Raw genomic sequence first — 13,271 nt, 5'->3', positions numbered from 1 at the left:
GACCATAAAAGATATTACTCATATAAATAGAACAACCATTATTCTCTGACTTAAATGAATAACCGTCTCGCATCAAACAAGATCCAGATATAATGTTCATGCTCAACGCTGGCACAAAATAACAATTATTTAGGTCTAAAACTAATCCCGATGGTAGATGTAGAGGTAGCATGCCGACCGCGATCACATCGACTTTGGAACCATTTCCCACGCGCATCGTCACCTCGTCCTTAGCCAATCTTCGCTTAATACGTAGTCCCTGTTTTGAGTTGCAAATATTAGCAACAGAACCAGTATCAAATACCCAGGTACTACTGCGAGCATTAGTAAGGTACACATCAATGACATGTATATCACATATACCTTTGTTCACTTTGCCATCCTTCTTATCCGCCAAATACTTGGGGTAGTTCCACTTCACACCTTGCAATACAGGCAAGAACCCTTTCTTTGCCTGATCCATTTTGAACTTTTTCAAAACTTTATCAAGGTATGTGCTTTGTGAAAGTCCAATTAAACATCTTGATCTATCTCTATAAATCTTGATGCCCAATATGTAAGCAGCTTCACCGAGGTCTTTCATTGAAAAACTTTTATTCAAGTATCCCTTTATGCTCTCCAGAAATTCTATATCATTTCCAATTAACAATATGTCATCTACATATAATATCAGAAATGCTATAGAGCTCCCACTCACTTTCTTGTAAATACAGGCTTCTCCAAAAGTCTGTATAAAACCATATGCTTTGATCACACTATCAAAGCGTTTATTCCAACTCCGAGATGCTTGCACCAGTCCATAAATGGATCGCTGGAGCTTGCACACTTTGTTAGCACCTTTTGGATCGACAAAACCTTCCGGTTGCATCATATACAACTCTTCTTCCAGAAAACCATTCAGGAATGCAGTTTTTACATCCATTTGCCAAATTTCATAATCATAAAATGCGGCAATTGCTAACATGATTCGGAGAGACTTAAGCATCGCTATGGGTGAGAAAGTCTCATCGTAGTCAACCCCTTGAACTTGTCGAAAACCTTTTGCAACAAGTCGAGCTTTGTAGACAGTTATATTACCATCAGCGTCAGTCTTCTTCTTGAAGATCCATTTATTCTCAATAGCTTGCCGATCATCGGGCAAGTCAACCAAAGTCCATACTTTGTTCTCCATACATGGATCCCATCTCAGATTTTCATGGCCTCTAAGGCCATTTTGCGGAGAATCTCTGGGCCTCAATCATCGCTTCCTCACTAGTTCGTAGGTTCATCATGGTGCAAGTATATGACTCTCAGAAATAGGATTACCATACCACTCTGGTGGGCGGATCTTACTCTGGTAGACCTCGAGGTTCAGTAGAAACTTGCTCTGACGTTTCATGCATCAATATTCATTAGCTTCCTCACCAATGTGTAGTTGTCAACAGGAACCGGTTCTTGTGATGAACTAGCTTTCCAATAAGGGAGCAGGGTACAGTTACCTCATCAAGTTCTACTTCCTCCCACTCGCTTCTTCGAGAGAAACTCCTTCTCTAGAAAGGATCCGATTTTAGCAACGAAAATCTTGCCCTCAGATCTGTGATAGAAGGTGTACCCAATAGTCTCTTTTGGGTATCCTATGAAGATACATTTCTCCGATTTGGGTTCGAGCTTATCTGGTTGAAGTTTCTTCACATAAGCATCGCAGCCCCAAACTTTAAGAAACGACAACTTTGGTTTCTTGCCAAACCACAGTTCATAAGGCGTCGTCTCAACGGATTTTGATGGTGCCCTATTTAACGTGAATGCGGCCATCTCTAAAGCATAACCCCAAAATGATAGCGGTAAATCAGTAAGAGACATCATAGATCGCACCATATCTAGTAAAGTACGATTACGACGTTCGGACACACCATTTCGTTGTGGTGTTCCGGGTGGCGTGAGTTGCGAAACTATTCCACATTGTTTCAAATGTAAACCAAACTCGTAACTCAAATATTCTCCTCCACTGATCAGATCGTAGAAACTTTATTTTCTTGTTACGATGATTTTCCACTTCACTCTGAAATTCTTTGAACTTTTCAAATGTTTCAGACTTGGTGTTTCATTAAGTAGATATACCCATATCTGCTCAAATCATCTGTGAAGGTGAGAAAATAACGATACCCGCCGTGAGCTTCGACATTCATTGGACCACATACATCAGTATGTATGATTTCCAACAAATCAGTTGCTCGCTCCATAGTTCCGGAGAACGGCGTTTTAGTCATCTTGCCCATGAGGCACGGTTCGCAAGTACCAAGTGATTCATAATCAAGTGATTCCAAAAGCCCATCAGTATGGAGTTTCTTCATGCGCTTTACACCGATATGACTAAACGGCAGTGCCACAAATAAGTTGCACTATCATTATCAACTCTGCATCTTTTGGTTTCAACACTATGAATATGTGTATCACTACTATCGAGATTCAATAAAAATAGACCACTTCTTCAGGGTGCATGACCATAAAAGATATTACTCATATAAATAGAACAACCATTATTCTCGATTTAAATGAATAACCGTCTCGCATCAAACAAGATCCAGATATAATGTTCATGCTCAACGCTGGCACCAAAATAACAATTATTTAGGTCTAAAACTAATCCGATGGTAGATGTAGAGCAGCGTGCCGACCGCGATCACATCGACTTTGGAACCATTTCCCACGCGCATCGTCACCTCGTCCTTAGCCAATCTTGCCTTAATTCCGTAGTCCCTGTTTCGAGTTGCAAATATTAGCACAGAACCAGTATCAAATACCTAGGTGCTACTGCGAGCATTAGTAAGGTACACATCAATAACATGTATATCACATATACCTTTGTTCACTTTGCCATCCTTCTTATCCGCCAAATACTTGGGGCAGTTCCGCTTCCAGTGTCCAGTCTGCTTGCAGTAGAAACACTCAGTCTCAGGCTTAGGTCCAGACTTGGGTTTCTTCTCTTGAGCAGCAACTTGTTTGCTGTTCTTCTTGAAGTCCCCTTCTTCTTCCCTTTGCCCCTTTTTCTTGAAACTGGTGGTCTTGTTAACCATCAACAACTTGATGCTCCTTCTTTGATTTCTACCTCCGCGGCTTTTAAGCATTGCGAAGAGCTCGGGAATAGTCTTGTCCATCCCTTGCATATTATAGTTCATCATGAAGCTCTTGTAGCTTGGTGGTAGTGATTGAAGAATTCTGTCAATGACACTATCATCAGGAAGATTAACTCCCAGTTGAATCAAGTGATTATTATACCCAAACATTTTGAGTATGTGTTCACTGCACAGAACTATTCTCCTCGATCTTGCAGCTATAAGAACTTATTGGAGACTTCATATCTCTCAATCCGGGCATTTGCTTGAAATATTAACTTCAACTCCTGGAACATCTCATATGCTCCATGACGTTCAAAATCGTTCGAAGACCTGGTTCTAAGCCGTAAAGCATGGCACACTGAACTATCGAGTAGTCATCAGCTTTGCTCTACCAGACGTTCTTAACATCGTCAGTTGCATCAGCAGCAGGCCTGGCACCCAGCGGTGCTTCCAGGACGTAATTCTTCTGTGCAGCAATGAGGATAATCCTCAGGTTACGGACCCAGTCCGTGTAATTTGCTACCATCATCTTTCAACTTTGCTTTCTCAAGGAACGCATTAAATTCAACGGAACAACAGCACGAGCCATCTATCTACAACAAACATAGACAAGCAAAATACTATCAGGTACTAAGTTCATGATAAATTAAGTTCAATTAATCATATTACTTAAGAACTCCCACTTAGACAGACATCCTCTCAATCCATCTAAGTGATTACGTGATCCAAATCAATTAAACCCATGTCCGATCATCACGTGAGATGGAGTAGTTTCATGGTGAACATCACTATGTTGATCATATCTACTATATGATTCACGCTCGAACCTTTCGGTCTCCGTGTTCCGAGGCCATATCTGTATATGCTAGGCTCGTCAAGTTTAACCCTGAGTATTCCGCGTGTGCAACTGTTTTGCACCCGTTGTATTTGAACGTAGAGCCTATCACACCCGATCATTCACGTGGTGTCTCAGCACGAAGAACTTTCGCAACGGTGCATACTCAGGGAGAACACTTCTTGATAATTTAAGTGAGAGATCAATCTTAAAATGCTACCGTCAATCAAAGCAAGATAAGATGCATAAAGGATAAACATCACATGCAATCAATATAAGTGATATGATATGGCCATCATCATCTTGTGCTTGTGATCTCCATCTTCGAAGCACCGTCGTGATCACCATCGTCACCGGCGCGACACCTTGATCTCCATCGTAGCATCGTTGTCGTTACGACCATCTATTGCTTCTACGACTATCGCTACGCTTAGTGATAAAGTAAAGCAATTACAGGGCGTTTGCATTTCATACAATAAAGCGACAACCATATGGCTCCTGCAGTTGCCGATAACTTCGGTTACAAAACATGATCACTCATACAATAAAATATAGCATCACGTCTTGACCATATCACATCACAACATGCCCTGCAAAAACAAGTTAGACGTCCTCTACTTTGTTGTTGCAAATTTTACGTGGCTGCTACGGGCTTAGCAAGAACCGTTCTTACCTACGCATCAAAACCACAACGATAGTTCGTACAAGTTAATGCTGTTTTAAACCTTCGCAAGGACCAGGGCGTAGCCCACACTCGATTCAGCTAAAGTTGAGAGAGAACGGACATCCGCCGCCAGTCACCTTTAAGCACGAGTGCTCGTAAGGTGAAACCTGTCTCACGTAAGCGTACGCGTAATGTCGGTCCGGGCCGCTTCATCTCACAATACCGCTGAGCCAAAGTATGACATGCTGGTAAGCAGTATGACTTGTATCACCCACAACTCACTTGTGTTCTACTCGTGCATATGACATCTACGCATAAAACCTGGCTCGGATGCCACCGTTGGGGAACATAGTAATTTCAAAAAAAATCCCTACGCACATGCAAGATCATGGTGATGCATAGCAACGAGAGGGAGAGTAATGTCCATGTACCCTCGTAGACCGTAAGCGAAGCGTTATTGCCAATGCGGTTGATGTAGTCGTACGTCTTCACGATCCGACCGATCCAAGTACTGAACATACGGCACCTCCGAGTTCAGCACACGTTCAGCTTTATGACGATCCCCAGACTCCGATCCAGCAAAGTGTCGTGGATGAGTTCCGTCAGCATGACGGCATGGTGACGATGATGATGTTCTACCGGCGCAGGGCTTCGCCTAAACTCCGCGACGATATGATCGAGGTGGAATACGGTGGAGGGGGGCACCGCACACGGCTAAGGAACGATCACGTAGATCAACTTGTGTGTTCTAGGGGTGCCCCCTGCCCTGTATATAAAGGAGGGAGGGGGGAGGTGGCGCCCAGCCCCAAGGGGTGCGCCTGGAGGAGTCCTACTCCCACGGGGAGTAGGACCACCCCTCTTGCCTTGGTGGAGAAGGAAAGGGGGGAGGGGAAAGAGGAAAGGGGGGCGCCGCCCCCCCTCCTTGTCCTATTCAGACTAGGGGGGAGGGGGGCTCTCCTCTTCTCCCTCATGGCCCATGTAGGCCCAATAACCCCCGGGGGGGTTCCGGTAACCCCCCGGTACTCTAGAAAAATCCCGGTTTCTCCCGGAACGATTCTGATATCCAAATATAGGCTTCCAATATATCAATCTTTATGTCTCGACCATTTCGAGACTCCTCATCATGTCCTGGATCACATCCGGGACTCGGAACAACCTTCGGTACATCAAAATATATAAACTCATAATAAAACTGTCATCGTAACGTTAAGCGTGCGGACCCTACGAGTTCGAGAACTATGTAGACATGACCTAGAACTATTCTCTGTCAATAACCAATAGCGGAACCTGGATGCTCATATTGGCTCCTACATATTCTACGAAGATCTTTATCGGTCAAACCGCATAACAACATACGTTGTTCCCTTTGTCATCGGCATGTTACTTGCCCGAGATTCGATCGTCGGTATCTAATACCTAGTTCAATCTCGTTACCGGCAAGTCTCTTTACTCGTTACGTAATGCATCATTCCGTAACTAACTCATTAGCTACATTGCTTGCAAGGCTTATAGTGATGTGCATTACCGAGAGGGCCCAGAGATACCTCTCCGACAATCGGAGTGACAAAACCTAATCTCGAAATACGCCAACCCAACATGTACCTCTGGGAGACACCTGTAGTACTCCTTTATAATCACCCAGTTATGTTGTGATGTTTGGTAGCACCCAAAGTTTCCTCCAGTAAACGGGAGTTGCGTAATCTCATAGTTACAGGAACATGTACAAGTCATGAAGAAAGCAATAGCAATATACTAAACGATCAAGTGCTAGGCTAACGGAATGGGTCATGTCAATCACATCATTCTCCTAATGATGTGATCCCGTTAATCAAATGACAACACATGTCTATGGTTAGGAAACATAACCATCTTTGATTAATGAGCTAGTCAAGTAGAGGCATACTAGTGACGTTATGTTGGTCTATGTATTCACACATGTATTGTGTTTCCGGTTAATACAATTCTAGCATGAATAATAAACATTTATCATGATATGAGGAGAATAATAACTTATTATTGCCTCTAGGGCATATTTCCTTCACCTATCTCATGGCTGCCTCGGCTGCTTCTTGACTTGCACTCCAAGTCATGTGGATCACGTTCATTCCAAAAATCACGCCTCCGAAGGTTTCATTCCATTTGGACTCCGTTTGATATTCCTTTTCTTCGAAATACTGAAATAGGCAAAAAAATAGGAATACGGGTTGGGCCTTCGGTTAGTAGGTTAGTCCCAAAAATGATATAAATGTGTAAAATAAAGCTCATAAACATCCAAAAGGGGTAATATAATAGCATGGAACAATAAAAAATTATAGATACGTTGGAGACGTATCAAGTATCCCCAAGCTTAATTCATGCTCGACCTCGAGTAGGTAAATGATAAAAAGAGAATTTTTGATGTGGAATGCTACCTAGCATAATTCTCAATAAAAATTTCTTTATTGTGGCATGAATGTTCAGATCCAAATGATTTCAAAATAAAAGTTCATATTGATAGAAGAAATAGTAACACTTCAAGCACACTAATCAAAGTAATCATGTCTTCTCAAAATAACATGGCAAAAGAAAGTTCATCCCTACAAAATCATATAGTTAGGCTATGCTTCATTTTCATCACACAAAGATGTTCCCAACTTTTATACCCCCGATACAAGCCAAGCAATTGTTTCATACTTAAATAATCTCAAACTTTTTCAACCTTCACGCAATACATGAGCGTGAGCCATGGACATAGCACTATGGGTGGAATAGAATATGATGATGGGGATTGTGTGGAGAAGACAAAAAAGGAGAAAGTCTCACATTGACGAGGATAATCAACGGGCTATAGAGATACCCATCAATTGATGTCAACATGAGGAGTAGGGATTGCCATGCAACAGATGCACTAGAGCTACAAATGAATGCTCAACAAAAGAAAACTAGTGGGTGTGCATCCAACTTGCTTACTCATGAAGACCTAGGGCATTTGAGGAAGCCCATCGTAGGAATATACAAGCCAAGTTCTATAATGAAAAATTCCCACTAGTAGGAAAAAGACAACTTATGAGACTCACTATATGAAAAACATGGTGCTACTTTGAAGCACAAGTGTGGAAAAAGAGATAGTAACATTACCCTTTTTATTTATTTTCCTTTTTTCCTTTTTTCTTTTTTTCTTTTTTTTCTTTTTTTTGGGACTTCCCTTTTTTTCTTTTGGCCTTTTTTTCCTTTTTTTCTTTTTTGGCAATGCTCTAATTATGATGATCATCACACTTCTATTGATTACACCATATGAATTACAACTCGAAACTAGAACAAGATATGACTCTATATGAATGCCTCCGGCGGTGTACCGGGATGGTGCAATGAATCAAGAGTGACATGTATGAAAAATAATGCATGGTGGATTTGCCACAAATACGATGTCAACTACATGATCATGCAATGGCAATATGACAAAAGTAATGTATGTCATGAAGATGAAGAACGAAACGGTGGAAAGTTGCATGGCAATATATCTCGGAATGGCTATGGAAATACCATAATAGGTAGGTATGGTGGCTTTTTGAGGAAGATATAAGGAGGTTTATGTGTGATAGAGCGTATCGTATCACGGGGTTTGGATGCACCGGTGAAGTTTGCACCAACTCTCAAGGTGAGAAAGGGAAATGCACGGTACCGAAGAGACTAGCAATGGCGGAAAGGTAAAAGTGCGTATAATCCATGGACTCAACATTAGTCAAAAGAACTCATATACTTATTGCAAAAAATTAGAAGTCATCAAAAATCAAGTACTACGCACATGCTCCTAGGGGGATAGATTGGTAAGAAAAGACCATCGCTCGTCCCCGACTGCCACTCATAAGGATGCACAAGCCAGGTACACTTTATTTTTTAAATTTGTTACACAACTTTAACCATACGTGCATGCTACGGGACTTGCTAACTTCAACACAAGCATTCTTTAAATTCATAATCACCCAACTAGCATGACTTTAATATCACTACCTCCATATCTCAAAACAATTATCAAGTATCAAATTGATCATAGCATCCAATTCACTTCCTATGATAGTTTTTATTATACCCAACTTGGATGCCTATCATTCTAGGACCAATTTTATAACCATAGCAAATACCATGCTGTTCTAAAAGACTCTCAAAATAATATAAGAGAAGCATGATAGACTAGCAATTTCTACAAAAATAAGTCACCATCGTGCTCTAAAAGATAAGTGAAGCACTAGAGCAAAAACTATCAAGCTTAAAAGATATAAGTGAAGCACAAAGCATATTCTAGCAAATTCTAATCAAATAGGCTTCTCCCAAAAGGTGTGTACAGCAAGGATGATTGTGGTAAACTAAAAAGCAAAGACTAATATAATACACGACGCTCCAAGCAAAACACATATCATGTAACGCCCGGATAATTAAGCTACAATGAACCTTTGCTAATGATACCACGTCACCACGATTACTATTGTTAATCTCGCGATGATTCAATTTCCGTTCAAGTCCAAATTTACGATAAAGTCAAACGAGAAACATTTTCAAACATTAAAACTAAAATCTTCTGGATGTGACAAATAAATCATAAGTAATGTCGGTGGACAATCCACATTTTTTTAAATGTTTAAATTCACTAAAATAATAAAACTGTAGCAAGAGCAATTAATTAATTGCATTTTCAATTATTAAATTATAAAATTATTTTATTTAGTTTCCCAAAACTATTGGGACTGTAGCATATTTATTAACACTAAATTAGTGGCTCATTTTTAAATTTGATAAAACTATAATAAGTAAAAATAAAATGTAAACAAAAAAAGTAATAAAATGAATGAAAGAGAAAACAAGAAATGAAATGAAACCCACCACTGGGCTAACCGGACCAACAGGCTCAATCCACCCCAGCCCAACACTTCCTGTCTCCTTCCCTGTTCATCACAGACGTGGTGGACGCACGCGTCGCGTCCATGGCTTCGATTGCCAGGTGCCGACCATCCTGCGACCCTTGCCGAGGATAAGAGCACCCCAGTAGCCTCCCTCTCCCTCTGCAACCCTAGCCCCCAAATCCCCTCCCCCTCGCTCGAATTCGACGACCTAAACAAGGTCGAGCTCGTGGTCGTCATCATCTTCATCGATCCCATGGCCACCAGCCACCGTTTGCCACAATTTTATGCCCAGGAGCTCCGTCTGCCTCGTCTACTTCATCTACGGCCATCAGTTCGAGTCCCCTCGCGCTACATCGCCAGGATCGAGTCTTCTTCCTCCTTCGGCCACTTCCGTTCTCCATCGACCCCGTCACCGTTCTGCGCTCCTAAGCTCTCAACGAGCCTCCGTGCGCTCCTTGGTGAGCCCTCTGCCTTTCTCCTCTGCATCTCCTTCGATTTGCTATCTGTAGCCGCCGCACCACACTTGCCGTAGTTCATCGCCGCCGTCGTGCTTGTTGCCGCTGCTGTAGTGCTTCTCCGGCTCAGGCAAGCACTCCACGGTGCTTCTCGCATCGCGTGGGAGCTGCCTAGCCCTTCGGTGCTTTGCGTGCGTACTCCTAGCACCGCCTCCTCGATTTCTTGCTTCGGCCGCCACTCACCGTCGTCGTTGTGGTCGCCTTAAGTCGTCCCCGCCTGATCCAGTAGCACTGGTGGATGCGCGATGTCTTGCTCGCCCCCGGCCGCACTCGCCGCTGCCCCACGGGCTTCTGTGCGTGCGCCGGCGCTGGCCGCCGCTCGCCCGGGCCGCGTCCAGGGCGCACCCTACAGCCGCCCGCGGTCCCTGCTCCGCCTACTGTCATTGCTGCTGCGTTGATTCAGCTTGCAGCTGCAGCTCGTGCTGTTGCTGCTGTGTCGCTGCAGCTGCTCGGCTTATCGTTGCTGCTCTCTGCTCCACTGCCTTGCCGCCTGTGTGATCCTGCTGCTACTTGCTACTGCTCTTGCGCCACTGCTGCTCAACGCTGCTACTGCTCCTAACCACTACTGCTGCTGTTACCTGATGCTTGCTAGCTAGGTACGGTTGCTCTCCTCCATGGCGATGTGTGTATGCGCCGTGTGTGTGTGTGGTGTGTGTTCGTGTGTGTGTGGCCGCCTAGGCCACTACCACCTGGGTCGGCCCCTGTTGAGATTAGAAACTAATCTCCGTTAGTGCTAATAATCCCCCTATGTTGACTAAATTGATTGACTTAGTCTAGATGTAGTCTATGTCATGTGGGCCTATCTTATTTCTTAAAAAAAAGCCTAACTAAAAGTCTGTTTCAATGTCAAGTAGGCCCCACTTGTACTATTCACTGGTTGACCAGTCAATTGTTGACTGAGTCAACCCAGCCCATGGCCCCACTGGTCATACATTGTGGGTAGGTGTTGTTGTGTACAAAAGGTATTCATTGTTTTTATTTCGAATTAGAAGGAATCCAAGAAATCATTTAAATTTGGAAAAATCATAACAATTAAACCGTAGCTCAGATGGAAAAACTTTATACATGAAAGTTGCTCAGAACGATGAGACGAATCCGTACGCAGCCCGTTCGTCTGTCACGCATCCGTAGCATAGCGAACACGCAACTTTCCCCCTCAGATTCATCTGTCCGAAGACGCGAAACACCGGGAATACTTTCCCGGAAATTTTTTCCCCTTCATCGGTATCACCTACTACCGCGTTAGGGCACACCTAGCACCGCGTATTGCCATGTTACGCTTTGTGATGCTTTGATTGCTCTATTATTTATTGTGTTCCCCCTCCGTTACTTTTTTCCGGTAGACCCCGAGACTGTCGGCGACCCTCAGTTCGACTACGTCACCGACGACCCCTCCTTCTTGCCAGAGCAACCAGGCAAGCCCCCCCTTGATCACCAGATATCGCCTATTCTCCTCTATACTGCTTGCATTAGAGTAGTGTAGCATGTTACTGCTTTCCGTTAATCCTATTCTGATGCATAGCCTGTCATTGTTGCTACATCTGTTGATACCTTACCTGCAATCCTAAATACTTATTATAGGATGCTAGTTTATCATCATTGGCCCTACATTCTGGCCAGTCTGCCTTGCTATACTATCGGGCCGTGATCACTTGGGAGGTGATCACGGGTATATAATATACATACTATACAGATGGTGACTAAAGTCGGGTTGGCTCGTTGAGTACCCGCAAGTGATTCCAATGTGGGGGCTGGAAGGACAGGTGGCTCCATCCCGGTAGAGGTGGGCCTGGGTTCTCGACGGCCCCCGACTGTTACTTTGTGGCGGAGCGACAGGACGGGTTGAGACCACCTAGGAGAGAGGTGGGCCTGGCCCTGGTCGGCGTCCGCGGTTGCTTCATAATAACACGCTTAACGAGATCTTGGTATTTGATCTGAGTCTGGCCACTGGCCTATAAGCACTAACCAACTACATGGGAAAGATATGGGCACTCGACGTCGTGGTATCAGCCGAAGCCTTCGTGACATCAGCGACTGAGCGGCGCGCGCCGGGTTGGAACGTAAGCCTGCTCTTGTATTAAGGGGGCTAGTTCTGCTTCCGGCCGCGTACGCAATGTGTAGGTGTGCAATGGGCGATGGGCCTAGACCCCTGAGAGCATAGGATTTAGACTGGCGTGCTGACCTCTCTGTTGTGCCTAGGTCGGGCTGCGACGTGTTGATCTTTCGAGGCCGGGCATGACCCAGGAAAGTGTGTCCGGCCAAATGAGATCGAGCGTGTTGGGTTATGTGGTGCACCCCTGCAGGGAAGTTTATCTATTCGAATAGCCGTGTCCCTCGGTAAAAGGACGACCCGGAGTTGTACCTTGACCTTATGACAACTAGAACCGGATACTTAATAAAACACACCCAGAGAAGTTCCACAGACAACCCAGTGATCGCTTTTCCACAGAGCGATGAGGGGAGGATCGCCGGGTAGGATTATGCTATGCGATGCTACTTGGAGGACTTCAATCTACTTTCTTCTACATGCTGCAAGACGGAGGCTGCCAGAAGCGTAGTCTTCGATCGGACTAGCTATCCCCCTCTTATTCTGGCATTCTGCAGTTCAGTCCACCGATATTGCCTCTTTACACATATACCCATGCATATGTAGTGTAGATCCTTGCTTGCGAGTACTTTGGATGAGTACTCACGGTTGCTTTGCTCCCTCTTTTCCCCCCTTTTCCTCTTCTTCCCGGATGCCGCAACCAGACGTTGGAGTCCAGGAGCCAGAGGATCCCGAGGATGGTTCTGCAAGGAGTTCGGCTTTGAGGAGTAGTTAGGAGGTCCCAGGCAAGAGGCCTCGCCTTTTCAATGGTCACTATTTTTGTGCTAGCCTTCTTAAGGCAAACTTGTTTAACTTATGTCTGTACTCAGATATTGTTGCTTCCACTGACTCGTTTATGTTCGAGCACTTGTATTCGAGCCCTCGAGGCCCCTGGCTTGTAATATGATGCTTGTATGACTTATTTTACTTTTAGAGTTGTGTTGTGATATCTTTCCGTGAGTCCACGATCTTGATCGTACACATTTGCGTGCATGATTAGTGTACGATTGAATCGGGGGCATCACATATCATGTGGCGAATAAAAATATAGCTCCAAGTAAAGTTACCAATGAATAAAGATGAAAGAGGGAATGCATTCCCGGGGTATCCCCAAGCTTAGGCTTTTGGCTATCCTTGAATATCTTGGGGTGCCTTGGGCATCCCAAGCTTAGACTCTTGCCACTCCTTATTCCATAGTC

The 13,271-nt window shown here is 44.1% G+C and overlaps 1 protein-coding gene across 1 annotated transcript; it reads left to right on the top strand.

The window, feature by feature from the left end:
• The first annotated feature begins 9,527 nt into the window (after nt 1–9,527).
• Nucleotides 9,528–12,975, top strand: LOC123065848 (uncharacterized). The gene is made up of 3 exons (XM_044489052.1): nt 9,528–9,929; nt 11,330–11,401; nt 12,738–12,975. The coding sequence occupies exons 1-3, from the start codon at nt 9,725–9,727 to the stop codon at nt 12,806–12,808; spliced, it is 348 nt and encodes a 115-aa protein (XP_044344987.1). The 5' UTR covers nt 9,528–9,724; the 3' UTR covers nt 12,809–12,975.
• The last annotated feature ends 296 nt before the right edge of the window (nt 12,976–13,271 follow it).

This window comes from Triticum aestivum, chromosome 3B (genome assembly GCF_018294505.1).
Source record: "Triticum aestivum cultivar Chinese Spring chromosome 3B, IWGSC CS RefSeq v2.1, whole genome shotgun sequence".
In the NCBI taxonomy this organism is placed as follows: Eukaryota; Viridiplantae; Streptophyta; class Magnoliopsida; order Poales; family Poaceae; genus Triticum; species Triticum aestivum.
The sequence above is the reverse complement of the archived record's forward strand: the minus strand, read 5'-3'. Positions and strand labels throughout refer to the sequence as shown.